Genomic DNA, 27,424 nt, shown 5'->3' with positions numbered 1-27,424 from the left:
ATATGTGTGTATTAATTTCGAGAACTTTATAAATTAACATAAATTAACAGGAGCCTTTTTTCCCCACATTGTTGGCACCCATGTAAGAAATCCTTTTTTTCCCCGCACTGCTCATTACAGGTAATATATATAAAGCGTGTTGCGTTCATTGGACGGTCCTGGTGTCAATCATCCTCCGTGATCCCACCTCCTGGGTTTTTAAATAAGCGCCAAAAGAAAGTGAACTATTCAACCTGTAGCTGCCGCGAGGAGCGCGCGCGCGTGCTGGAGAAAGTGGGTTGCTATGGCGATCATCAGTCAGTGAGCGAGCGTGAGCACTGGGAGAGCTCTCACCTTCATACACACCTACAGAAGAAGTTCACTGAGGAGGACAGAAAGTGGACAAGAGCAGCACTTTGGGGGATTATTTTGGGGGGAATTTCTGCTCATTAAGCATTTGACTCGTCCTTAACAGTGAGTGTTCGACATTGAGAGACATGTTTCCTCATCACTTGGTAGTTGTGTGTTCTTTGACCCTGTTCGTGACGCGGATCCCGGCGCAGAAATCCAACGGTCAGCGGGTGAGTGAGAAAATACACACGCACACGCGCGCACGCACGCGCACGCACGCACGCACACGTTTGTCGTTTGCCTTTTAATCCTTGTGAGGACCTTCCAATTAATGCAACTAATTAATGCTATGCAACTCCTAGACCAAACCCTAACATTAACCTCAGTAACCACAAGGAAACCTTTTGGCTCATTTATTTATTTATTTAAATTAAAGCTGCAGTTTTCTTTTCTTTTGGGAAAAAGGCAGTTTTGCTTGTGGGGACCTGATAAATGTCCCCACAATCCAAACTGTCAGATATTCCTATCCTTGTTGGGACATTATATCTAGGGTCCCCACCAAGATATAAAAACAAACAAGTTGTCAGTGTCACCACACACACACATCAACTAGGATTAATTATCTATGAGTATTTATGCATCAATTGTACATTTATCATCATTTATTTATTTTCAATAGTCACTTCCATGCGCCTGAATGAGTCACATGACCTGGTGACCTGTCCCGTGTACCTGAAAGACATGAAATCAGACTGCTGTTTTCTCCTCTTCGCACGTTTAATGTCTGCCTGCTCAATGCAAAGAGAAGTAGATGAAACAGCATGGCATGGATTGAACATAAGCCTGCGCTATATTATATATTATTATGAGTCTAATTATAACAGAGTCGTGATTAAGGATGTTCCGATCCCATTTTTCGATTTTCAGTACGATACTGATATCAGAGCTCTGAGTATCAGACGATACCTGATGCCGTACTGACATCCTCAAAGTAACAAGGTTTTGACGCTTGTGCAAAACATTAGAGATGCGATAACGGCGCGCATTGGGATATTTTTGTGTCCTTTGTTCACGTCCATGATTGGAGTTGTGTCAAAACCTGTCAGCAGATCAGGACAAGGTGTCATTTACTTTTGCTCAGCAACTTATAATCGAGACAGGACGAAACAGAAGGTTAAGGGCTTTGCTCAAGGACTCAAGCACGACTTGGTGGTGCTGGGATTTGAACTCACCTGAAGCCTTACAGACAGCAGCGCAAAACCTTACCCGCTGAGCCACCACTTCACCAAGCCACCAAGGCTTCGAAAGTAAATTAGAACCCCCCCAATACGCGCAAACACACACACACACACACACACACACACACACAAAGTCCCAAGACAAATAAAGACAAAAGTAGCAGTATCAGATTGGTGCATCCCTAGTCTTGTCTTATTCTAGGCATTAATGAAACGTAAAAAAAAAAAAAAGCAGAAAAAGAGATGTCAGACTGTAATGAATTGTTGCATGAATTGTTGAAATAACAGCCACTCAGTGCTGAATTAAATCTTACATTCATAATTCTTACAGAGCTCATTTGTGTCCCAAGGGTTTAGGTGTTAATTCAAGACAAAGCTTTTAACTGCATAGACTATGCAATGCAATTACGCAGAATGATGTGATTATACATATCAGTCTTCATGATTACCGAACATGCGTAACATTCAAATAAGATAAAACCACATTGGAAGAATTTTTTTTAGTTATAGATCAATGCTGAATAGTCCAGCTGTGTGTGGATGAAGCCACATTGTCCTGTGGGTTTGCCAGTGATACTTCAGTGAACCCATTGCCCTTTTGTCGTATATGTCTTTTGCTCCCCTTGCACCCCTCTGGGTTGTAAGAAAGGAGTGAGCTGTTGCCTTCTTGGCACTGCATTTTATACAATTTCAACAAAGACAACATTGTGGATTTCTTTTTCTCACAGCTGAATCAGTTTGCGGGGGCAGGACGTCCTGAATGGTAGCACTATATGGCTGTATTTAAAAGCAATACTTTTCCATCTGCCAGCTTTTGTTTTCCGGCCATTTGTCAGGCCGTCATTTTCACAAGTGAGAAAGTCTGAGTCACGGTGATGAGCTTTATTCTTTCCTCGCTCACTTTCTCTCCTCTCTCCTTTTTTTTTTTGTCTACTCCCCTTTTATACTCTGGTCTGAATCAGTGATATGACACTGGCCAGACAAAACTCATACAATGTGCCCTAGTTACAGCATTTTTTCCATCTGAGAGAGGGAGAGAAACCTCAAGTACCTGACAGGCCAGCGTTTTAGGCCCAAGAATGATTTGGCAAGATTGTCTTTTTCGGATAATGTCTATTTAATGAGCCACAGAGACCACAGAGAATGAGTGAATGTGTGCGAAAACGAGACAGAAAGAGCAGGAAACGTAGGATGAGAGCAGAAGAAAACAAGTGAGAGATGGCGGATGGAGCAGAGGGACTGTCATAATTGTGGCCTGAGCGTGTGTTGACTCATGGATGAATCCGTGACAATAGAGTAATGCATTACTGAAAAAAAAATAGATCATCTTTATAAGGGCATCTGCTTAGCTCAAAAAGTGATGAAAATGTAGGGCACGTTCTCATGTTGTTTTAATTATGCTGCTTTAATCAATATATTTTAGAGGATTTACGGAGTACCAAAGCATTTTATTGGCTTGTGGAAGAATCTGTATGTGTAGGACATGAATGCAAAAACAACAGAGTATTGCATTAGGAGCAGTTTGCAGATTTTTAATTGCTTCATTTTCTTCAGATTACCATGAGAATCTCTTCTTACTTTTTCTTGATTTAACACTGATACAGATATTATACTCACTGTTGACAGATACTGGGCTTTCTGAGACAAGATGACTCTTTTAACAGGTGGTGTGTGTGTGTGTGTGCATTTGTGTGTGTGTGTATGTGTGTGTATACTCTGTAACAGCAAAAAAAGAAAAACTATGTCGGCAATACTAAACAAGTCCTCCCTCTTGCGCCTGAGAGGTTTTTAAAAAACACCCTGGTGTAATCATTACTGGAGGTCAGAGGGGTTATGATATTAAAAAAGCTGGAGTTAAACACTTTAAAAACTGTCCTCCCCTTTGTGCCTCATTAAAGCTAACTTATCTCTCGGTTGTGAGAACGGAAAGCTTTATGAGGAGTTATGAGCACCGTGCTGGAAGGTGCACCCAAGCCAATAACAGGATTCTGCACAGTAAGTTTTACGGAACGTCAAATCTGATCGGGTTAAAAAAGCCTTTCTTGCCATCGGAGGAATTGTAACTTTCCATTTCTGCATTTAATCAGAATTGAGGGCCTCATTTCTAGAACATACACCTGAACTTTAAAACAGCATAGGAGTAAGAAAAGCTTTTTCACCAGCTAAATGAAACAAATCATCCACTTGAAGTGTATGAATGCCGCATGAAAATTGTCTGTGTTGTTTCACAAGTGGGCAAACATGACCCTTGTATCTCTGGTGACAGAGTAGAGAAAGAGAAGAAAGCCCTTAATAACTCAATCTTTCAATAATTGGCATAAATGACACACCAAAGGACTCTCATTTTCATTATATCACATAAAATAAATTATTGTAATATTTTTGTCCAGTCACCATTTTTCAAAGGAAGAGCAGCATTTCTGATTTATTGGATAACGTAAGGGTTAAATGTCCAACAGCCACATGTGTTCGCTGGTGGGTTTTTTTTTTAGGCCTAAGAGATGTTTCTCAACACTATCTTGGGAAGCACCCAGCTGTAAAATGAATAAAATGCTAATAAAAACATGATCTACAGTGTTTGAGTTGGACAAGGTGCATGCATCTGAAAAATCAATCAGAACAAAGACTCCAGTCAGAATCAGAATTCAGATAGGATCAGTGCTTGTAGAAAGCTGTGTCTTTGGCAACATTTAGATGAGTGACAAATTAAAAGAAAAAACTTAATCTATGCGGGACAGGTGTGCTGCATGATACAGTTAAGCATTTAGCATCCTAACATGCACAGTGGCATGTATAAATATACTGAGCAGACCCATCGGACCTTAATTTTGGATCGAGATGGCACTCACTAAGACTGCTCAGCTGGAGGCAGCTTCAGTAGAAACAATGACTAAAGTGACACCTTTATTTCGATCTATGGTGAAGTTGTCAGTATTTATGGCTGGAAATTGTGGCACATTTAAGAAAAAAAACAAAAACAGAAGAGTAAGTAAGGTTCTTCAGGTAACTTATGCATGTCAGTGCAGGACCTAATTAGACTGTAAGCTGTCCGCAAGAACAATCCATCAACAACTACATAGGAAATAGGGATATAACCAAATATGAATATTTGCAACAGACAGGTATATGTGTCTAAATTAATATAAATACAGATACAAATAGTAGGCTGAGAGTAGAGGTGCATTTGGGCTGGGTTCCTGTGGAATGCAACAAAAAAGTCATGCAAGTGGGAAGTTTTTAGCTTCATATAGGAGTGAGTGAGTTAGATATGACTTTCTTTGTGGAACAAAGAAAGACCACTTTCATTAACATAGGCGCTGAACGTTGCATTTATATCATCCTTAGTAATGGCCTGGTCAGGATTGCAAGTTTTTAAATTAGGCTACCTTTTTTTTTTTGTACGTATTTAGGAACTACTAGCTGGTTCATATTTTGGGAAATAGTACCAACTAAATTCAGTATAAATTATCAGACCTAGGTACAAATTAAATAATAGCTATGTGAGTTGGATTAAAAAACACTTCCACTCACATCTCCAGTTGAGACCAATTATGAACGTGAGTGATGTAGCTGAGGTTAAGGAACTGTCAGAGCCAGAAATGCTGACTGGCAGTTCTACCTCATTCAATTCAATTCAACATTATTGTCATTATATTAATAGAGAGGTTGTACAGTATAACAAAACACTATCAGGCTACAAGTGACCAGGCAAGACAACAGACAAAGACAATAGTGCAAAGGCAGTAGACAAAAGACAGACAATAGGGGTTCATAGACAGTGAATACAAGATATGTGCAATGAACAGTAACTGTAGGCCAAAGGGAAGAGGTAGAATTTAAAAGTGCAAACTATATTTAAGCAATAAATATGAAGTCCTTAACGATTTATACAGCATAGGTGATTTGTAGTACACACACGCGTAAATAAATAAATAAATAAATAAATAAATAAGGGCAGTATCTAAGGGTAAACATATAGTAACCAGTATCATAGGATTTATTTTAACTTATGTTAATTTATAGATGAGTTATGTTAACACATCTAGTGTTTCTGGGGGCACAGTGGTAGGGTTCATGTTTAATTTAAAGAAAAAAAAAAGGTTTAGGCCATGTCTTCTTCGGGTTTAAATCTGCATCACTGAGTTATACCCATAATGGAGAGGGATATTATAGTAAGGTTATATTGCATAAACCACTCATTAGACAAAGACGAATGCAAATCTGAGAATTCAGTGATGCAAAAACCATTGGCATTGATCTACAGCGATGTGAGTTGGAAGACTTGTAGTTCACTATATTCTTGACAAGTGAATATGTGGCTTACATCAGTAGAACTGTACTGGCGAGAATGCTTGACCCCTACAGTAAAAAGATGTACTGGCTCTGTTATGCTGGCATGTTTTAGCTCCACTTGTCCCCTTTAGAGGTAAAAGTCGGTCCAAATCAATACAAAGGTCTTCTGACTGATCAACTTTGTACAGTGTTGCTGACTCTGTTCAGAGGAAAGGGCATGCTAGAAGTCGCCCGATGATGTCACAGACTAATTTACATCTTCATTTACCCATCATGATCAAATTACAAATTAGGCTATATGAAGAAAGAAGCTTTTCTGAAGACAGAATACAATAGAATAGACACTTTATGTTGTTGTTTTCTTTAAATGTCACCCATTTGTATGTTATTATGTATTATATTACATACTATTACTCTATAATTAACATTGTTTATATTGTTATTATTATTATTATTATTATTATTATTATTATTACAAGTTAGCTTTCTCTAACTTAAAAATCATGCAAGTGGGTGTATCATCAGACTGCTATGTTATAGACTGATAGTACAACTCAATGTGAAAGGAAAAAGCCACCTTTGGCTATAAAGTGCACATGCCAGTGCTTTGAGAAAAAAAAAAAAAAAAGATGTAATATTTACCATCAAAGCCAGAAAAGAGCTGGTGGGGGAAAAGCTGGCACCCTAATTAAAGGAAAAATAAATAAAACTTCTGATATAGTATCTGTGCCATAAAATGTACAGCTGGTTTGATTTTTTAAAAAATATTTTAATGTTATAATAAGTCTATAGCCAAAACTGTCCATTTAAAAGGTTAAATGCTTGTTTTGAGCCCATTCACCTCACAATGAAACACAAGGTCTTAACCAAGCAGTGTCATTTGTTTCTGCTGATTTCTGTACCAAATATTACACATTTAATTCACTACGATCTTACAATAGCTAAAACAAACCTGTATGAAAAGTGTTGATCTGTACAAATGAATGAAATTTCATTTCTTTTTTAGACAGGGTGCCAGCTTTCCCCAGGTTGATGTCCACACTCCACTGATTCTCTGCTGTCTTTAAGTTCTGATCTTTATATGGTGAATAATTTCAAATCCTTTGAGAAAGCTTCTAGCTTGAAGTGTTTGAACGTACTGTATATTAATGTTTCTCAATATGTTTGTTTAGTTTCTCAAGGGCAGCTGACTTAAATCACTTAAATCTTAAAAAACTTAAATCACCATGAAGGGAATCTGGAAGCTGTATAGGGTCTGAAATAAAACAGTTTAGCAGTTCATTATGTTCATAATCTCACAAAATGTCCTGTTTTACTGAACAATTTTGTTGACCAGAAACATTAAACAGAGACACACTGAATTCCACTCACAAGCCTATTTCTCTGTGTGACCAGTCCTACTCCACACAAGTGAGTGTGTCTCTCACTGTGTGTGTCTGTGTGGGTGTGTGTTTCACTGATTTGTGCTTCCTCTTGCACTTGCATTTGGCCAAAACTTTAACTGTTGGTTCCTTTAACAGCTCCGTGCTTGGATTGAATTCTGCTTCACTTGGATGTCGCTTTGGATAAATACACTTGCCAAATGAATAAATGTAAGGGTAAATAGAACTATCTTGGTGACATGATTTTGAAAAGAAAAATACTGTAGTAGATGTCAGTGGGATAAAGTGAATACCCCAAAGAAAAAAATAATATCCTAGCAAATGAAAAAATCTAAAATATCATATATATATATATATATATATATATATATATATATATATATATATTTATGCCATTATGTATTTGATATATCCAGTATTTGCTATTATAAGGTTATAATAAACCAAAGATATGCTTATTAAACCTATTTCAAGACCTTTTTTTTTTTTTTTTTAACTAATTTTCAAGCTTAATTATTCTTGTTTTGGCAGGTCATATTTCTTCTAATTTTAAGTGTTTATTTCTAGAAAGAAGCAATATTATCTGCCAATAGAATATGAAAATTTAAAGCTTGTAATTAGTAAAAGCATCTAAAAATATTGTTGACTGAATAATATTGTTTAATTTATAATAATCTGATAATAACAAATCTTAAATAAATTTGCCTATATTCAAAATATTTTCACTCGCTAAGATATTTTTCGCAGTGAAGGTCTTTTCATGAATAAAAATAAGCAAGAACATCTGGGCCTTTGGCTCTAATACAATGAAATATGATGATATGTTTTAGAGCAAACACTGTAGACCAAAGATTCTCCTATGATTTCATCTTGGTAGTATAATTTAATCCTGGCCACTGGATTAAAAAAGAGCACAAGAACAGATTCACATCTGTGATAGATGCTCAAATACGTTCTGTTCTTTAAAGTCAGTTTAGCGTGTAAAACTTTCCATGACAAACCCCTGAATAATTCATTTTTTACTCAAATCTACGTCAAAACAACGGTATGGATCCCAGCCTTAGGATTCTCAGGCCTCGAAAAGCGATTGATGTTTTCATCAATCTGTTTCACGCTGCTTTAAATGGCGGTCGCACTTTTGTTTGTGCCCCCATTAGAGAAAGCTCACGTTGGGGTAATAAAAACGAATGTGTAAATTGCTGATGAGCTCAGATGCTGGGTCTCCAGCATACCTGTGTGAGTGCATCACTAAAAGCCTTGTAAAGCTGCATGAAGAACAAATGCAGACAGGCAAGCGTGTGCCAAGAGTGCATTCTCCCAGACTTACAGATACAGAGTCTGGTCCCTGCATCTCTTCTTTTTTCCCACCTCTCGTTTAATTAGCCCACATCACAACCCACCCAAGCTGCAAATATACAATGTGTGTGTGTGTGTGTGTGTGTGTGTGAGAGAGAGAGGGAGAGAGGGAGAGATTGACTATGTCCGTGTACATGTAGTATAACTTTTTACAGCCTGCTTTTAACAGTGTCTTCTCTTGTGTGACATACTGACACTTACTACCAACAGACAGAAGGCAGACGGCTCAGTTGGACCAAGTCTCTGAAAGAGAGTGAAAGACTGAAAGATAGAGAAAGTGTGTGTGTGTGTGTGTGTGTGTGAGAGAGAGAGAGAGAAGGAGAGAGAGAGGGGATAGAAGGCTGGCTGTGTACTCAATACACAATGAAAGACAGCTGGGATTTGGATCAGGGAGGCTTTCTGACACAGAGAATGTGTTCTGGGTCAGTGCTAAGGCATTTTGCTGTGGAGAGATAGCAGTGGGTATCAGCAGAGTGATATGGCACACTGTGGGAAACGCCGGCGAGATTGCCAGCCTCCCAGAGCCTTCAATTACAACAGGATAAAGCAAGCCTTTTTTCCCCCCTGAGAAGTGTATCGTTGCAAAATCGTTTTTTGCCATGTTTGTTATTTGTTAAGCCTCATTACGCTTTATGAAACATGACAAGACATAGGAAGCCGGCGGTTAACTGCAGCAACCTGATCTCATGCAATGTGTGTAGGAAATGTAAGGAAAAAGAGGGATCGAAGCAGTGAGAAAAGCTATGGCTGATAACTTTGATTCATTCTTCTGAGTCTGTGTGAATATTTTAGCACCCTGAGCATATTTCATCTAACTTTTCATACAAGTGTGCTTGTGTGAATTCTTCAATGTTTTTAATCACTCATTTTCAATCACTCTTCTTGTTTCTTTTCCTCACGTCTTAGCGCCTTTCTTTGAGAATGTAAAGAAAAGAAAACAAGGACAAGAGGAATTGAGGATATTTTTGGGAGACGTGGAGAATTTACACCGTTCGCTTACACTAATATCACACACTACAATAAAAAAAATACTTCCGCATAATAAGGATGTGTGTTTCCGTGATCTAGAAGCCTCTTATCTCCTCTCCCCTTGATCCTCTGACCCCATTTTTAAGTAAAATGACACATTCTTAAAAACGATGGGCTTTAATGGATTTCAGGGTCACCAACTGAAGGACTTAAGATCGAGGACTCAAGGAGGCATTAATTATCACAATGTTAGCCATGCGTACAATGGATGTAAAAGCCTAACCAAAGACGTACAATATAAAGTCACAATTTATTCTACTTTAGTAGTAAGACAGTTTATTTAAATGCTACTGTATATTCATGTGATTAACCTATCAAAACTAATTTATGACAACAAACGTGGCCAAACAGATTCATTCCTGGTCTAATAAAGATTGGCCACATGGTCAAGTCTTTTCCATCAGTGTAATGAACTGCAATCCAAATCTCCAGTTTCAGATTATTGCTGTCCAAGATGGAGTCCACCAGCCACTTACTGCAGATCTCATCTCGATATTCATGGACAATAAAACTGTGTTGACTTGACTAGCGTTCATGTGTAGATCATATACATGAAGTTCTGCTTATACAGAATGGGCTCAGCTCACATATTCGCTTATTTAAGGCTTTATTTTTTAAATGTTTGTAGTTGTTTGATACTGAATGGGTTGTAAGAATATGTTTTGTAAGTGCTTTCACCCTCTCCTACTTGGTCACCTGCCAATTCTCATGCCCTATAATACGACAGCTACTAACTGGAGAGGATGAGGGCTAACCCATACTTCCTTTCAGACACTAATTCCTGCCATATTGGAGATAATAATTCTCAAAAAATTTCCTTTGCTGTCTCTTTCTATCAGCACACTTCAGAGCCTTTGTGTGTTGCTCCATATTTTTCCCATATTCCCTTCTCTCAGAGTCCTTCCTGTTTCCTGGGTGGCCTCATCATTATCAAGATCTCTATTGTTTCCTAACTAAATTAATAAGACTAGAGCGTAACAGTGTGTGTTGTATAATAACATGATATGTAACTCTGATAGGTCCTCCAGTGCCCTACAAAAAGCAAAAATTAATAATTCAGATGTGTAGATGAAGGAGTATGAATGCCTAATGAAGTACGAAGGTATAATCTACAGTATTTGTGGGAAGCAGAGGGGTGGCTTATCATACAAATTGAATTTATGGCTTCTTTAATTAATTGGTGATATTGGAGAATCCACACACACACACACACACACACACACACTTACGCATTAATCTATATGTTTTAAGTGTCTGTTTAGTTGCGTATTTGGTTGCAGAGTTTTTCGTATGAAAGAATACAAGCTCAAAGTGCAAAGTATTTACATCTCATGCATCTCAAGCCTGAACAGGCCAGAGTTTTAAATGAGCAGCTAATATTTTAGCATTTTAAGTGCATTTACCCAAGTGCAAAGCCTGTAGTTGATTTTCCTTAAAAGAATGATTTCCCAGGAGGAAATTAACATTATACTGGAGCTGGAAAACCACTCTTTCAAAAAAAAACTGTGCTCCTTCTCTGTACTTTCAGGTTGACGATGCTTACATGTGTTTTTGATGTTTTAAAGCAGTGCCTCCCACCTTTCAATATAAATGCATGGTTATTATGTAGGTAAATATGCTATAAATATTTTCACTTTCGGTGAAAAGGTTTATGTTTTGTTGTAATACCATCCAAAATGTAATCTGATCCAGCAGGAGTAAAATCCATGGTTAATTTTATGGTCATACTACATCTCAAACTACATCGCGAGATTCTGTGAAGTGGGGTTGTTGCAGAAGGAACGCTTTTTATGTTTCTGGAGAGGATTTGTTTTGAAATCCTGCATTTTAGACTCAGTGTGTGGTCATAACTTAATCTTGTAATTATGTATTTGGAGAATAAAATACAAGAAGATACTGTATAACATTTTAAAGTTGTATTTTTTACAAATAAGTAAAAAACAAATTATAAGTAACAAATTATAAGTAATTTGTTGTATTTTAAAGTTAGATTGGCAGGCCTGTTTAACAAAAGTTTTCCATTTCATTAGCGTTGTCGGAGGAAATTTAGACTTTTAGATAGATTTGAGAACTTCTGAAAGTGTTCATTTCGTTACACTATATGGCCAAAAGTTTGTGGACACCTGACCGTCACATTCATTGTGCTTTTTGAATAAGCTTCACTATTCTGGGAAGGCTTTCCACTAGATTTTGGAGCGTGGCTGTGGGGATTTGCTCATTCAGCCACAAGAGCATTACTGAGGTCAGGCGCTGATGTTGAGCAAGGAGGCCTGGGGTGAGTCAGTGTTCCAGTTCATCCCAAAGGTGTTCAGTGGGGCTGAGTTCAGGGTTCTGTGGAGGCCACTCGATGGCCCTCTTTTTGTGCACAGGGGCACTATCATGCGTACAAAGACATCCTATACAATTGTGTGCTTGAACCTTTGTTGCAACAGTTTGGGGGAGGAACACATATGGGTGTAATGGTCAGGTGTCTACAAACGTTTGGTCATTTCTTTCAATTCAGGCCCTTGCATTTTAATAATAATGGTCATCAGCAAGTCTCTAGTGAACGGCTCAGAACATAAAAGAAGTTAATGCATCAGACTATGTGGCTGTACAATGCTAATCACACAGGTTTTTATCATTTTAGTTAGTTTTCATTGTGTCTTGCTACACGGTGTGAGACTTCATGAATTTTCATCACCTTTGGGATTATTCACCTTTTTCTATTATTCAGTACCATCTTAATGACAGTCACAAATTCCTTGTGCACAGTGCAGTTCCTGGCATCGTGAGTGCCGTTTCATGTCATGTGATTTTGTTTACTTTGCCATGTGTCTTTGTTTCTGTGCTGTCATTGATTTGTTGCCCTATGGTGTTCACCTGTTCTGTGTTTAGGTCTTGATTAGCTTTTTGTATTTATACCCTGCTGTTTCTTTGTCTCAGTGCGTTTCTGTATTGTTAAGTTCTGAGGGTTTTCCTGGTTGTTCTGACTCTTGTGTGTGTTGGGCTGTGATCATGGATTACCCTTGTGTCATGTTGCCCACCCGTGTTCTGACCCCTGCTGTGGACTTTGACATAGATTTTTGGATTTATCTTAATAAAGCAAACACTGAGTTTATGCACTTGTGTCCTGCCTTCACTAACCAACATGTTACAATGGCAAGATATATTGCCTGTATTGATTAAAATCTTGGTTGGAGTAATTAAAAAAAATCAACTTAGAACATGTTTGGTGTCCATTTGCTTTACTGTTGCACAGAAAGTAATGAAAATCTGTCTTACCCAAAATCTCTTTTTTGAATAACTTCATACACTAAGTGTGTTTTGGCTTTGTGCAAGTGGAAAATTGTGTAAGTTGAATGCTTTCTGAACTAATCTTTTAAAACAGCTTGCATTAAGGGGCTGGATTATATGTTAACATTTAGACTGGGCACACTTTGAGTAAAGTCATTTGGTTTGCCTAAGACAAAGCTATCATATTACCATAGCATTCTGTTTTTAATTTATCTGTTTTTGACTAAAGCCAGTAAAATGATAAATAACTTATTTTTCCTTCGTCTGCCGTCGCCAGTGCAGTAATTCTGTTTTATTTTGTCTGCCTTGAACAAAACGCTCCCATTCCACCCAGAGATTACTTTAATATCCATTACTGCGTAGAGCTTGCACTTAACATGACACTTTTATTTTAGTCGAAAATAACCCATATAAGGATGAAAGATTTGTCTTAAACTTTATTTATTAAGTCTGACCTAGAACAATCAAGTCAACACAGGCTTCATATAAATGAATTTACATGAAGTTTACATCCACTGTTTTTAGTCTTAGTGGAATTGACAGGTACACAGTGTGAGAGTTTTAATGCTACTGCTACTGAATACATCATTATCAACATAAAAATATTACATAATGAACTTAGAGCTTTACCACTCTTAGACTGGTTATTATGCATTATGCTATAGCGCAGCTGAATTCTTGAATCTGATTGGTCAGTAGATGTGGATTTATTTTCTTTATCAGCAGCTATAAATAATTCACCCGTTTTAATACTTTATCGTACACAAGAACTTTACATTTAACGTTTTAAAATGGAGTCTCCAGTGTCAGCGCTTTGTACGGGTCAGAGGTTAAGCTGTACATTTTCCAACATGGAAAAGACTTCAGGATGGAGGGCTTTGCAGATTTTCAGTAACATAACAAGCTGGATGAACTTCAAGGGAGAGAAAAAACAGAATGGTGAGAGAATGACTGTTTATAGCTGCTGTAATATTAACGAACTAACGGGAATACCAAGTAATAAATATAAAAGGCTATCATTGGGGGAACACTTCGGGATGTGCTGTTATTGGAAAAGAATTAATTCATAATACACCACCCTGTCGTTGATTATTATTCTATAACAGCACATCTCTGGTGTTTTAAATTCCCTAATATAATGAAGCAATAATATTGCATTCTTGGCCATGGTAACATTTTACCTGACTGTGTGCTAATACAAGACTTCTCTATGTTTATTGTCCTCCTTAGATTACTTGGTAGACTGTTTCTATCCATCATCTGAGAAAGTTGCAGTTCTTATAAGCAGCTGCTATAACTTTACATTTACATTTACATTTATGGCATTTGGCAGACGCCCTTATCCAGAGCGACTTACAATAGTGCTTTGAAGTCTATCAAAAATACATTCTGATATTGGCTCGCTAGGTCACAAACTAGGAATACTATCAGTCCAAAACTCTGTTGGGGAGGTGATTTTTTATTTATTTATTTTTTTAAGTATTTTATGAAGAGGTAAGTCTTTAGACGTCGTTTGAAGACTGCCAGTGACTCAGCTGTTCGTACATCTAGGGGAAGTTCATTCCACCACCTTGGTGCCAGAACAGAGAAGAATCTCGATGCATGCCTTCCTTGTACCCTGAGAGATGATGGGACCAGTCGAGTAGTCCTAGAGGATCGGAGGGAGTGTGGTGCTGCGTGAGGTGTGATAAGTGCTTTGAGATAAGTGGGTGCTGGTCCGTTTTTGGCTTTGTAGGCGAGCATCAGTGTTTTAAATCTGATGCGGGCAGCTACAGGAAGCCAGTGGAGGGAGCGCAGCAATGGGGTGGTGTGGGAAAATTTAGGAAGGTTGAAAACCAGTCGCGCAGCTGCATTCTGGATCAGTTGCAGAGGACGAATGGCGCTCAGAGGCAGACCTGCCAGGAGTGAGTTGCAGTAGTCCAGTCTTGAAATGACAAGGGACTGAACAAGCACCTGTGTGGCCTGTGAGGAAAGAAATGGATGAATTCTTCTGATGTTATAAAGGAGAAATCGACATGAGCGTGTTAGATTAGCAATGTGAGAGGAGAAGGACAGTTGATTGTCCATGGTTACCCCAAGGTTGCGTGCGGTAACCGAAGGCGAGATCAGAGAATTGTCTAGGGAGATTGCAAGATCCTGAGATGGGGATGAATCAACTGGGAAACTTTAGAGTAGAAACCAATCAGTTTTACATTATGCTGGAGTCTTGTGTTATATCTTGATTAACTAATATTATGTGTAGTAATGGTGTAAATATAAGTTAAATATATTAGTTTAAATATATTATTTTGACTGAGTGCACTTGTATAGTAGTTTTGTAAATTGTCTAGTATTAAGAGTAAGGTTGGTTTTAGTCTGTATTATAAGATTATTACTTGTCACATCGTACTGGATGATCCCAGTAAAATCGTGACCGAATTCTATAACAGGATATTTGATAATGTGCTCATCATGTCAAGTTATATGATGAAGATCCACTAACAATAGACCTCCGATTAAAGAAAATTACTACATTCTGCTTATGTCATCAATCAACATGATTCAAGCTTGTGCAGAAAATGGGGCTGCATAATAGTGGCGTAATATTCGGTATAATAGTGGCAATGTTATGCCTACAGAAATAACTTTGGAGCCATCTGTGGCTCATGCAACATTAATGCCAATTGTTCAAACTAAGCTTTATGTAATAAGCTTACAGGAAGCTGTAGTTCATCTGCTATTTCTTTCTGTGCTATGTCCCATCTTGTCTTGTCACGATAGCAATGTGATACATTCTCTCCGCTTCCTCAATTCAACAGTCTGCATGGTTCATTTACATTTTGCTTGCTATTACTGTGTTTGTAGTTGTCCCATGAGTTAGTATACTCCTGTGCAAACAAGCGCCACAGCAGTGGTCATGATCTCAAGTCATGATCAAGGAATTCTTTTACAATGTTCGATTTTGTCTGCGAAAGCAAAATAGGGCCGGAGATCGTACAGTGTAAAAGCCAGTTTAAGAGCACTCTACATTTATCTCTACATTTATTATTCAGTAATTTAAAAGCATATTATTTAGTAACAACTACAACTGATTCAGTAACTACAGTGAAACTAATAGAAGAGGTATGTAGTTACAAGAGTGACGAATGTAAACCTAGACCCACTGACGGCTTAACCAATTTGCTTTTACATTTAGAGGATTAGTAACTAAGTGCACTTCTGCTGAGGAATGGTCAGCTGTTTTTAATCTAGCGGTGCGTCTCAGTGTAACCTAACTCTCGAGTTGGACTTAAACTCCTGCTGATCGACTAGCCACTGGACAGCAATACAACACAAATGAATCTGGTGTTAAGCACAACCCCTCGTGAGTACAGTGTGTTTCCAGAGCAATCTCTCACTCCTCGCATGACATTAAGTATTTATTTGACTGACTTTTATTTTAAGTCTCGGACGCCAAAGTATGAACTGTTTGAATGTTTGAGGGAACTGTGGGGAGAAGAATAATGTGTGGTCATTACTGTCAGAACAACAGGCCTAACTGTGTCTAATTTAGAGCAAAGGGAAGTGCCATTATTGTTGTCTGCTGCATGATTTACAGCCTCTATTCTGCTGGGTTATGCTCAGCTGGGGGAAATATCATGAATGTTAGGACTGTGTGAATCTGTGAAACACATGACGCTGCATCTGTATTTATCTACATGGCACGAACAGATCCATCTGACTGCCTATTAATTCTTCTGTTTTGTTTGGATAACTTTTAGTACATCACTAGTAATAGCACTTTGAGCAATTTGGATTCAGCTTTTCCAGACACATGATTCATCTAAATGGTAGCAGCACAGATGGGATTTTTTTCAAGTGCTTTTTTTTTCTAATAGTGAAACTCTCTTTAATCTATGAAACTTATTGTCTTTCAAAGCTCAGCTACCTTAGACCTTGCTTCATTAGTCATTATGCAGGTCTTTGCATAGAATTACTATATTTAGACCACAGCACTGTGGAATTCTTGAATTCTTCTGGTTGGTCAGAAGGTGTTGAAGAATTTTCTCTGACAGCTCTGAGAGCAGTTCCAACACGGGTTTATATTAATATTTTTGTTATAGTGTGCCATTCAATTTATAATAATGACAAGCTATTTTTTTTGTTTGTTTTTTCATATTAACATCAAGAAAGAAAAAAGAGAGAGGCTGATGAAGAAAAGGCTATAACGTACTTGACATTCCACAACATTAAATGTAACTATAAATGGTTAAAAGTATGAGGTGCCATTCTAAAAAATTTAAATTGTAATCATTGCCAAATTGCTGTGGAATAAGAGGGGGAAAAAAACACTCTGGGACGTGCTGTTACTGGAACATAAGCAATAATCAGCTTCCATTCACGCCACCCTGACTTTCTTTTTTTTTTCCTATAACAGCAGACGTCATGTTTTATTCCGTACTTATATGTAGGGTGTACATACTTCTTACATACCTGAATAAGTCAGTATATATATGACATTAATATTTCTTAATATGTCTATGTACTATATATTTGGAGATCTAACTAACAGTGTCAAACATCATGGGGATGTGTGTGTGTGTGTGTGTATCTGTGTGTAGTGGTTGATTGGGGATAGAGACAGCCACTGTCCAATTACCTGCTCGAAGACTCAAGCCAAACCAGTGTGTGGCTCAGATGGACGCAGTTACGATACAAGCTGTGACCTGCAGAGGGCAAAATGCAAGGATCGCACACTGACGCTAGTCCACAGGGGCCGGTGCAAAGGTCAGTAACCACACAGCTCAGGTTTAACTTACTTCTTCACTCAACTCTTTTTTGGAGCTGTTTTTTTTTTCCTGTATGTATTTAGGTTTGAGATGACATTATTACTATTATTATTATTATTATTATTAGTAGTAGTAGTAGTAGTAGTAGTAGTATAGTTTCAGGTCTTACTATGATAGTAATTTAAAGTCTGTGATGGTGCCTGTGCCATGAAGGATCATGTCTTACATATTGCTTATTTATTTGGGAATTATTTGGAATAGAGACTTTCTTTAATTTGCAGATTGTCACAGAGAGCCATGGTTTAACAAGGGGAAAAAAAATCCACTCAATGCTTCACAGTTTAGCAGTAAAAAAGAGTTTTTTACATTATAAACCAGCACTCTGCAAATGTTTTTATATATTAATGTGTTCGTTGTTTGATTTTCAAGACAGCCGTTAGTAGTACTGTAATCAGCTTCCAAACAAGACCTTTTAGGCAGTCCTACATTTTGTTATTCAGTCCTTACACCAATCATAAATCTGGTCATTCAGAAACAGATTTGGGTGCATCATCAACCTAGCAGTGCTGAAAAAAACATATATCAAACACCACATACGTATCTGTTTAGCAGCACTTGTATTAACTGATGAAGCTGAGTATCAGGGTGGGCAAGAATGACCTAGATCTCAGAGTTCATTCATTACAATTGAAAAAACTATTTTTTCCCATGCATTTCAGGTATGATCATTGAGCGGATTGATCAGTCACCCATACTTTCTGCTCCCACGCTGGCTTCAGAAGGTAAAGAGCTAGAAATCAAAGGTAAGACACACCTGGCTCTTAAGGATCAGAAATCTAACTTAGGATAAGGATTTTCACACAACTGGATCTGTCAGTGAAACAGTCCACATACCATATCTTACAAAAGCATTGCGGTTTTCAGTGGAGCTGTTTGGGTACGGTTTATTTAAACAGATGGTGATAGGTATGAAAGATTAGGTCACTGGAAATAAAGCTGTATCAGATTTTTGGACTTTACAAGACAGGTGTCCAGCTGTATGAATTAGATTAGTCTCCAGAGTGTTAAGAGTTTTCATTCCATGCTCATTGGTATGCATGAAAGTGTTCACAGACCATGTTCAAACACAGTGAATTTAGGAACATGGCTGGCACTCAGCACACTTTATTTCTAAGAGTGTGTAATGGCGCTAAAAGTGAAGAATAAAATAGTACAGCATTTTCTATACTTATATTGGCATACAGGCAATAAGTTATATTGATGCAGGACAGCTTGGTCTGTTGCAACTGTTGGATTTGTTTTTGTATATGGGTGTATAACAAAACTATTCATGATAATCAGAAGAAGCCATTTGCTGCTATTCCTTGTTACTGCTAACTTAGCTAGCTAATACCTTAGCATCTCACTGATAACTGATCACTATCAAACATATCAAGTTTGGATGAGAAAACAGATTTCACATGACCAGATGCAAAGGGGTAATCATGTTGTTGTGGTCATTCATATCAATTAATCGCTATGTTATATAGTTTACTCTGATTTATACCAAACTATTCCCACAACATATTCATATTTATACCGAAAACATATTTATACCACAGCATTGTTGAATCTTTGTCAGAAGGTGTGGATTAGTGTGGACAGTAGTTCTGGCTTTAAGACAAATCACAGGTTTATATTAATATGCTTGTTATAAGACATTATGATCTCTATATTAACAGCAAATTCACATGGACTTGTATGGCAGATGCAGAACATCATCTAAAGCTAATAATAAATAATAATAATTAATAAAACATACTGTTGAATACAAACATATACATATGCAAACATATAATCATTGATATTTTCATTGATATGTGAAGTTTACATAGAGTTTATTTAAAATTTATGGAAGGAGTCTCCGGTGTCAGCGCTTTGTAATGTCAGAGAGAAAGCTGTAACTTGTAGTTTTCCACTACAAGAAAGTCTTCAGGACTGATGGCTTTGCTCTTTTCAGTATCTCAGTAACATGATAAGCTGCTTTTTTGTCTTATTAACTGTAACAGAGAGAAAAAAAATTGGCTGGTAAGAGGGACTGTATATAACTGCTATCAAATGATAACAGGAACTAACTTGTTTTGGGAATTGTGACTAGAAACAAATAAAATGTGTGACGTATCATTTTTATAATTATAATTAATACAAAATTGTAATCCTTGGCAAATTGGTGTGGTGTAAGAGGAATAAAACACTTTGGGACATGCTTAAAAGATGCTACAAAATAACGCTGGGGATTCATGACAGGTCGCATCACATCATCTGGCCACTGATTATTTTCCTATAACAGCACACCCCATCATGTTTCAGACCTTATTTACTTTTATTTGATTTTCCATGTATATATACCCTGCACTATTTGCAGCAATACAAAGTACTTGGAGAATTCCATAAGGATTTCTAAGACTAGAGATGTCCTGCTTTATTATGTCAGTGCGTCTGAGATTGGAAACGGGCCGTCCTTAAATATGGAATTTCTTCTGTTTGGGCTCTTGGTTGTTTATGTATTTTTATTTATTTCTATGGTTCAGGTTTCATTGTTATATTGTATTCACCAATGTCATTTCAGTTTCAACTCCTTGACAGACATTCTGCTCTAAAGTTCATTTTTCTCTAAGTGACTGTAAGTCATCCAGGCCTTGAGGTAGCAAAGCGGCTGGGATGAGGTTTTGGTGTTGGTGTACAAAGTTTTGCTTTCTCCAAACAGAACACTGTTTGTATTTACCCAAAAGTTAAACTTTTGTGTCATCTGTCCACACACGGTTGTTTGAGTAGTGCAGCACTCATGCGGTTTTTAGCAAACTTGAGAAGGGCAGCAAAGATTTATTGAGAATACAATGGTTTCTTTGGCGGTGCACTCTCATGCACAACAGACATCTTCAGTGACCTTTTTATGGACTTATGAATGCAGATGTTATGGTTGCAACACATTTCTTTGTCATGTTATCCTTGTACACTGTTTTGCAACACTGTATTTGTATAAAAAGTGCAGCTCAATGATTCTTGGATGGATAATAGTTCAAATTGGGCTGTGATGGAGGCCCACATATTTAGAAATGCTGTTGTAAAACTTTCCAGTCTTACCGTTGTGAAGGCTTTATTAATCAGCTCCTATTGCTGAGGAGCAGGTAACCAATATTTTATAAGTCGGGTCAGGCCAAACACACACCTGAATCGACTTAGCCAATTAAAATCGACTGGCGCCTTGGTCCAATTACTCAACTTTCATTACGCTGGAGATTCGCATATTTTTTTAATCAATTATTTTTATTGTTTAAACCATTTCTCTGATACGGCACTATAAAATATTGCATGATCCACATGCTTTAGGCAACTCCACTACTAATGTGAGTAATATGAACAGTTTCCAAAGCGTGCAAAAAGAAAGGTCAGACCAACATAATCTTGTGTATGCTTCTAACAAATTTAACAAAATTGTGAAATCTGCTTTAAACAGGTGTTGCCTGTTACATTTTCCTACAACATTTTTACCCTTTGCCAGGGTTTGAATTCACTGCCAAGCTGTAAACTATTAATTTTGAAATGGAAAAAAAAATTCACAGTATGATAAGCATCTGATGTGTCTGATTATAAGAGCATGTTTTTAGCTTTTAGTATTTCAGTGACCAGAGTTGCCATAGCTGCACAAAAGATTACATATTAAAAATGTATTTCTCCAAATCATCTTGTATTATTGCACATTTTCTCATACATAAACATTATTTTTGAGAATAATAATAAAAAAAAAACATCTATCAGCAGTACACAAGCATTCCAGTTCTCTGGGAAAATCATACACCTGGCACCATTTTGTATATTATATGTGTGAGACTAGGTTCCACCTAGTTTTAGGTGGCAAACAAAATCACATGCAATCTAACTGCAATTAGCAATCTACCTATAATTAGCGCATTTCTCCATCCTTTTTTTGCTGAGTTTGCATCAGGGAGGGAAGTGCACTTTGCATTTGGTTTCGTACTGTACATAACACAGTGTTTTTCACGCACAGAGTGATCTAATTATGCCTGAAATTGGGGCAAACATCTTAATACATCTGACGATCCAGGTTTGTGTTTCTGTGTCCACCACATTAATGGACGACTAAAGTTTTATATTTATAGTTTACATTTAGATGTCTTTGCTCTTGAATGCGTGTCTTGCTTTTAATGTGCATAAGCCTATATATATATATATATATATATGTATATATATATATATATATATATATATATATATATATGCCAATTTGTTAGAATGTACAAAACAGAGACGTGTTTGTTTAACAGGAAAATTACGCCATTACCATACTTGGCTGGAAGCATTCCAGTACTGTGATCCAAGCTTTAAATGTTGTTTATTTGTATGATATGACCCAACACCAACCAAGTTTTTATACTTAGTGACTTACATATTGGCACATATGTTCATAGTGGTGTTTCCAATTTAAAATCTTGGCAGTTATGTTGATTGACCAAGATTTTATGATATTATTTGATTGACAAGCTTTTTCATGCTGGTCATTTTACTGCCTGACCTTAGAGAAGTAAAATATCATATATTGGCATGTATGACCTACCAAACAGCCTGTTTGTTGGGATTTTTTTTTAGGATTGTCTCGCATAATTGTTCTTTTTTTTTATCAGTATTACCGTAATACATGATTTTGTAATTACATATGAAGTTGTGAAATTATATATAAAGTTGTGTAAATGTATTCCAGTGATAGAGACATCATACTTGTGAAATATTTCTAAGATGTGTAAAATCCTAAGTCCAGCTGTGCATGTTTTTCAGACTCAGGCCAGTCAAAGTGCCTTGTGGAGAGGAGCCAGGCTCTGGAGCATGCCAAGACGCTACAGGAGTCCATCTTCATCCCAGAGTGCAAGGAAGATGGGACATTTGCCCAGGTGTGTCAGCGCTCTGGATCACCAAGTCCTATACTTTACATCTGACACTCCTGAACACGAGCAAACGGGTCAGCTGGGACTAACACGGCACCTTGATCTGACTCCAAGGGACGTGCAGCCTCCCTGCATTTCTCATCAGTAACAGAATATTGGGAAGATGTTTGGAAAAATGTACATTAAGTCACTTCAGAGACTTGCTCCACTCACTTGTTCCAGTCATGTATTAATTTGTCACAGAGGGCTTGCCAAATCCAGACTAGCTGTCCATGAAGAGGATTTATTGCTAAAGCTTACTGTTCACTCTGTCTGTCTGGTGAACATCTTCAGTAAGATTTGTGTAGTTTTTTTGTAGGAAATGTTGAAACATTATTTTTCTGTGTTTTATGTGTTCTTAGGTCCAGTGCCACACACTTACAGGTTACTGCTGGTGCGTAACCACAGACGGCAAGCCCATCAGTGGCTCCTCGGTACAAAACAAGACTCCGGTGTGCTCAGGTACTCCAGTGTGTGTGTGTGTGTGTGTGTGTGTGTGTGTGCAAAGCCAGCTTGTTGATCTATGGGGCTCTACATGATATTAAGATCTTTATAATGGGCCACAACTATTTAGTTTTACAGATTTTCTAAAAACTGTCACAACACAAAAACATTCATATAATCAGTACAAACACCACAATAATTTTTTTTTCATTTCACTTAGTCCAGGTAGAACAAGGGTCTGTACATAATGCCAATTTCATCATACATAACGTTAATACATGCATTATACTGGAACAAGTATATACATTAAATAAATAAACAATAAAACACAATGGAATTTGCTGTTATAGGAAAATAGTCAACAGCGGGGTGGTGTGATGTAGCACACCATGAAGTGATGTTACTCTTACTACCCTAAAGCTGATTATTTTCAAATAACACCAAATGTTTTATTCCTCTTACACCATAGCAATTTGCCAATGTTTACTATTTTTTAGGTATTAAAGAATGACACACCATACTTTTTATCCAGTTATAATTACGTTTAATGTTATGAAACATTAGGTAGTTAATTAGTTAATAGTTAATAGTTAAATAGTTAGTGCTAGTTCCTGTTATCACTTACATTATAGCAGCCAACAATCTTTCCCTCCCCAGTCTCTCTTTTTCCTCTCTCTTGAAGTTACATTGCAAAATTTTAGTAAACTAGCAAGCACCAATCTCAGTACATTGTTAGCATACTTTAACACTAGGTTTGCTGGAAAAAGCTGCTAAAAGTTTTTTTTTCTAGCTTTGTAACGTTTAACTTGCTGTTAACTTGCTATTTACCCACACAGTAAACTGCTCATCTACATTTAAATTAGAATTTAAATTGACTGGTGTTGGATATTTAGTTAGCTAAGTAAAGCTAATAGTTAGCTGCTGTGTCTTAGCTACTTACCATGATAAAACAAACAGCTACCTAGATAACACAATACATCCTACTTCTTTCTTTCTTTTTTTATAATGTTTGTTTCTTTCGTTTTGTTGTGCCGAAGATGTCTAAAGATTTCACGTTGGCCAATATGTGTGTATATACAGTATGTATATAGATATATTTACACTTAAAGCATTCTTAAATTCATAATGTTCATCTTGCAATGATTATCATTAACATACTTAAAAAAATCCTGTTGCATTAATGTGTGAATCCATTTAACATCTCATGCTTGAAACATTCTTTTCCATGAGCCATCCATTACAGATTATGAAAAATGTACATTTTATTTTAGCGTCCAACAACATTCACTCAACTCTGTTACCTTTGGTTAACACATTCACCCCTATGAAATATCTGGAATATTCCACAAGCCCCATGTTCAACACGCAACAGCATCCTCCAAATTTCTAGAAGATTATGAGAAGAAGAACAATAAACTCTTTCTTGGCTTTTATTTTCAATGATATTGTGATATTGACTCACGAGGTCACTTTGAAAGTATAACCCTGTTACCCAAATTATAAAGTAACTTATTTATTTAAAAAAAAAAAAAAGAAATTTTAAATAAATCATTCGAAAGTCCTTTATATACTCATGCCAATAGCATGGATGCTAGTTAACCAGCATTTTATGTATTTGCTAATTCTTAGCGCAAAACTTCAGAATGGAAATGTTGCCTGAAATGAGTTAAAACATTTTTGAACAGTTAAAGCCATGTTTTTGTAGATTCATTGTTGACAAAAATTAAATAACGTTTAATTTTTAAGAGTTACAAGTGCTAAATGGCACCACAATCCTGGAATCACCAAGATGGATAGCCTAAAAATGAAAATAAGTAACAGTAATAAAATAATTTATGATTAAAAAAGTGATAGATTGGCTGTGTGTGTGGATATACTGTATATGGCAGAACATACACATATATGATTATGAGTCGAGTAGCCTTGCTTCAGTTGTAGTAGGATTTAATTCAGCACTGATATTTATTGCTGCATGTTTTGTTGGCAAGGTTGTTATAGCGTAAATGAGTCTGTTCATCATAACCTTGAGACCTTTTATTTGATCCAGGTTCTGCTCTTTATTGGAGTAACTCTGATGTTTAACTTCAGCTACCACTGTGTTTATTTAACGTCCTCTGTTTGTGCACCGTGTCTACGCTTGATGGATGTCGCAGCAGAGTTTCTTGTACTCTCTCTCTCCTCTGCGTCTCACTGCTTCTTTCCACAGCATTTCTCCGTCAGACCATACCACCACCATAACAACAAAAAAAAACATATGCAACTGCTTTCCAGGGAAGATGTTTGGAGGGGAACTGAAAGTGAATGGGAATACTTTACTGTAATAGCTATAATTTTCCTGCTAAAGATAACTCCCTGGATGTTTACCAGAATTAGATTGCAATATGACCAGAGCACCTGTTTCTAGTCTAGTCTCTTTCTTCTTTTTTTCCCCCATGTGTTTTTACACTGCATAGTTAAGAGATATCTCATGCTGACTTGAGCTTCTATAAATTCTCCAGGCCATTTCACATTGTTGATCATCTCACCCATTACGAGTGCAAGTACAAAATATAAAGGAGACATTTTGGACATTTTTACAGTAAAATTTATATTCGGACATCTTTGAAGGTGGCAGGCTTGGTATGTATTTTTTTTCTGACGTTAGCACTAATGGTGTCTACCTGTAGCCCTGCTGTCCTGCATAAGATCCAATAATTTCATTATTGTTTCTTGTGAAGACACCCTATATATATATATATATATATATATATATATATATATATATATATGTATACACATATAGTCAGGTATTTGGACAGTGACACAATGGTCGTAATTTTGCCTCTGTACACCACCACAATGGATTCGAAATGAAGCAATTAAGATGTGATTGAAGTGTAGACTTTCAGCTTTTAGCAAAAATATTGCATTAATGGTTTAGGAATTACAGGAATTACAGTCATTTTTGGAGTCCCTCCATTTTCACAGACTCAAAAGTAATTGGAAAAAATTACATAATCATAAATATTAGGATTATTTTTAATACTTGGATGCAAATCCTTTGCAATGACTCCATGAAATGTGGATGCGGATGCTCTTGGTTTTGCAGCATTTGACTGAATCTGAGCAGAAAATATAGCTCTATACACTTCAGAATTCATTCTGGTACTTCTATCAGCAGTCACATCGTCAGTAAACATCAGTGATCCAGTTCTATTGGTAGCCATACTTGCCCATGCCATAACACTTCCTCCACCATGTTTTGACAGATGATGTGGTATATTTTGAATCATGAGCCCTTCCTTTCCTTCTCCATACTTTTCTCTTCCCATCATTCTGGTACAAGTTAATCTTGCATCAGAACTGATTAGGCTTTTTTTTAAAGGTTTTTAAGCAAAATCTAATCTGGCCGTTCTGTTCTTGAGTGTTACCAGCGGTTTGCATCTTGAGGTAAACCATCTGTATTTACATTCATGAAGGTGTCTCTTGATTTTAGACTTTGAAAAAGATACGCCTATCTCCTCGAGAGTGTTCTTGACTTGGTTAGATGCTGTGAAGGGGTTTTCAACAAGGAACGAATTCTGCAATCATCCGCTTTAGTTGACTTCTGTGGTCTTCCAGGCCTTTTGGTGTTGCTGAGCTCGCCAGTGCATTCCTTCTTTTAAAGAATGTACCAAATTGTTGATTTGGCCACTCCTAAAGTTATGCTATGCTATCTCTGATAGGTCTGTTTAGTTTTTTCAGCCTAAAGATGCCCTCCTTCACTTGCATCGACATCTCTTTGGAATGCATTTTGAGAGTTCCCCTGAACAGCTACTACATGCAAATGCAATGCTTGGAATCATCTCCAGACCATTTATCTCTTTAATTTGTCATGAAATCATGAGGAAACAGACCTCATCTGGCCATTAAACTGCTTATCAGTCATTTTTCTAATTACTTTTGAGCCTGTGAAAATGGAGGGACTCTGTAAAAAATGGCTGTAATTCCTAAATGATTAATGCAATATTTTTGTTAAACCCCTTGAATTAAAGCTGAAAGTCTACACTTCAACCACATCTTGATTCAGTTCAATTCAATTCATTTTTTATTTGTATAGCGCTTTTTTACAAAGGTCATTGTCCCAAAGCAGCTTTACACAAACAAAAGTAAAGTGAAGAGTGTGTGTGTGTGACGTCTCTGATGAGCAAGCAGGGCGACGGTGGCAAGGAAAAACTCCCTGAGATGGTGATAGGAAGAAACCTTGAGAGGAACCAGGCTCAACAGAGAACCCATCCTCATATGGGTTTATACTGTAGTGCGTGTGTGTGTGTGTACAATGTGTGTTGGTGTAGTCCATGGAAAACAGCTGAAGCGTTTTCGTGGCAGTA

General features: G+C 37.1%; 1 protein-coding gene across 7 annotated transcripts in view; it reads left to right on the top strand.

The window, feature by feature from the left end:
• Positions 1-220: 220 nt before the first annotated feature.
• The window catches only part of smoc1 (SPARC related modular calcium binding 1), a 57,175-nt gene continuing 29,971 nt past the window's right edge, over positions 221-27,424 (top strand). For all 7 annotated transcript variants that reach the window (XM_026944171.3, XM_026944169.3, XM_026944168.3 and 4 more), the window contains exons 1-5: positions 221-560; positions 17,485-17,650; positions 18,372-18,455; positions 22,486-22,598; positions 22,994-23,093. In XM_026944171.3, coding sequence (XP_026799972.1) covers positions 477-560; positions 17,485-17,650; positions 18,372-18,455; positions 22,486-22,598; positions 22,994-23,093 — 547 coding nt within the window. In that variant the 5' untranslated portion in view covers positions 221-476. The remainder of the gene's footprint in view (positions 561-17,484; positions 17,651-18,371; positions 18,456-22,485; positions 22,599-22,993; positions 23,094-27,424) is intronic.

This window comes from Pangasianodon hypophthalmus, chromosome 10 (genome assembly GCF_027358585.1).
Source record: "Pangasianodon hypophthalmus isolate fPanHyp1 chromosome 10, fPanHyp1.pri, whole genome shotgun sequence".
Classification (NCBI taxonomy): Eukaryota; Metazoa; Chordata; class Actinopteri; order Siluriformes; family Pangasiidae; genus Pangasianodon; species Pangasianodon hypophthalmus.
This window is presented reverse-complemented; position numbering and strand designations above follow the sequence as displayed.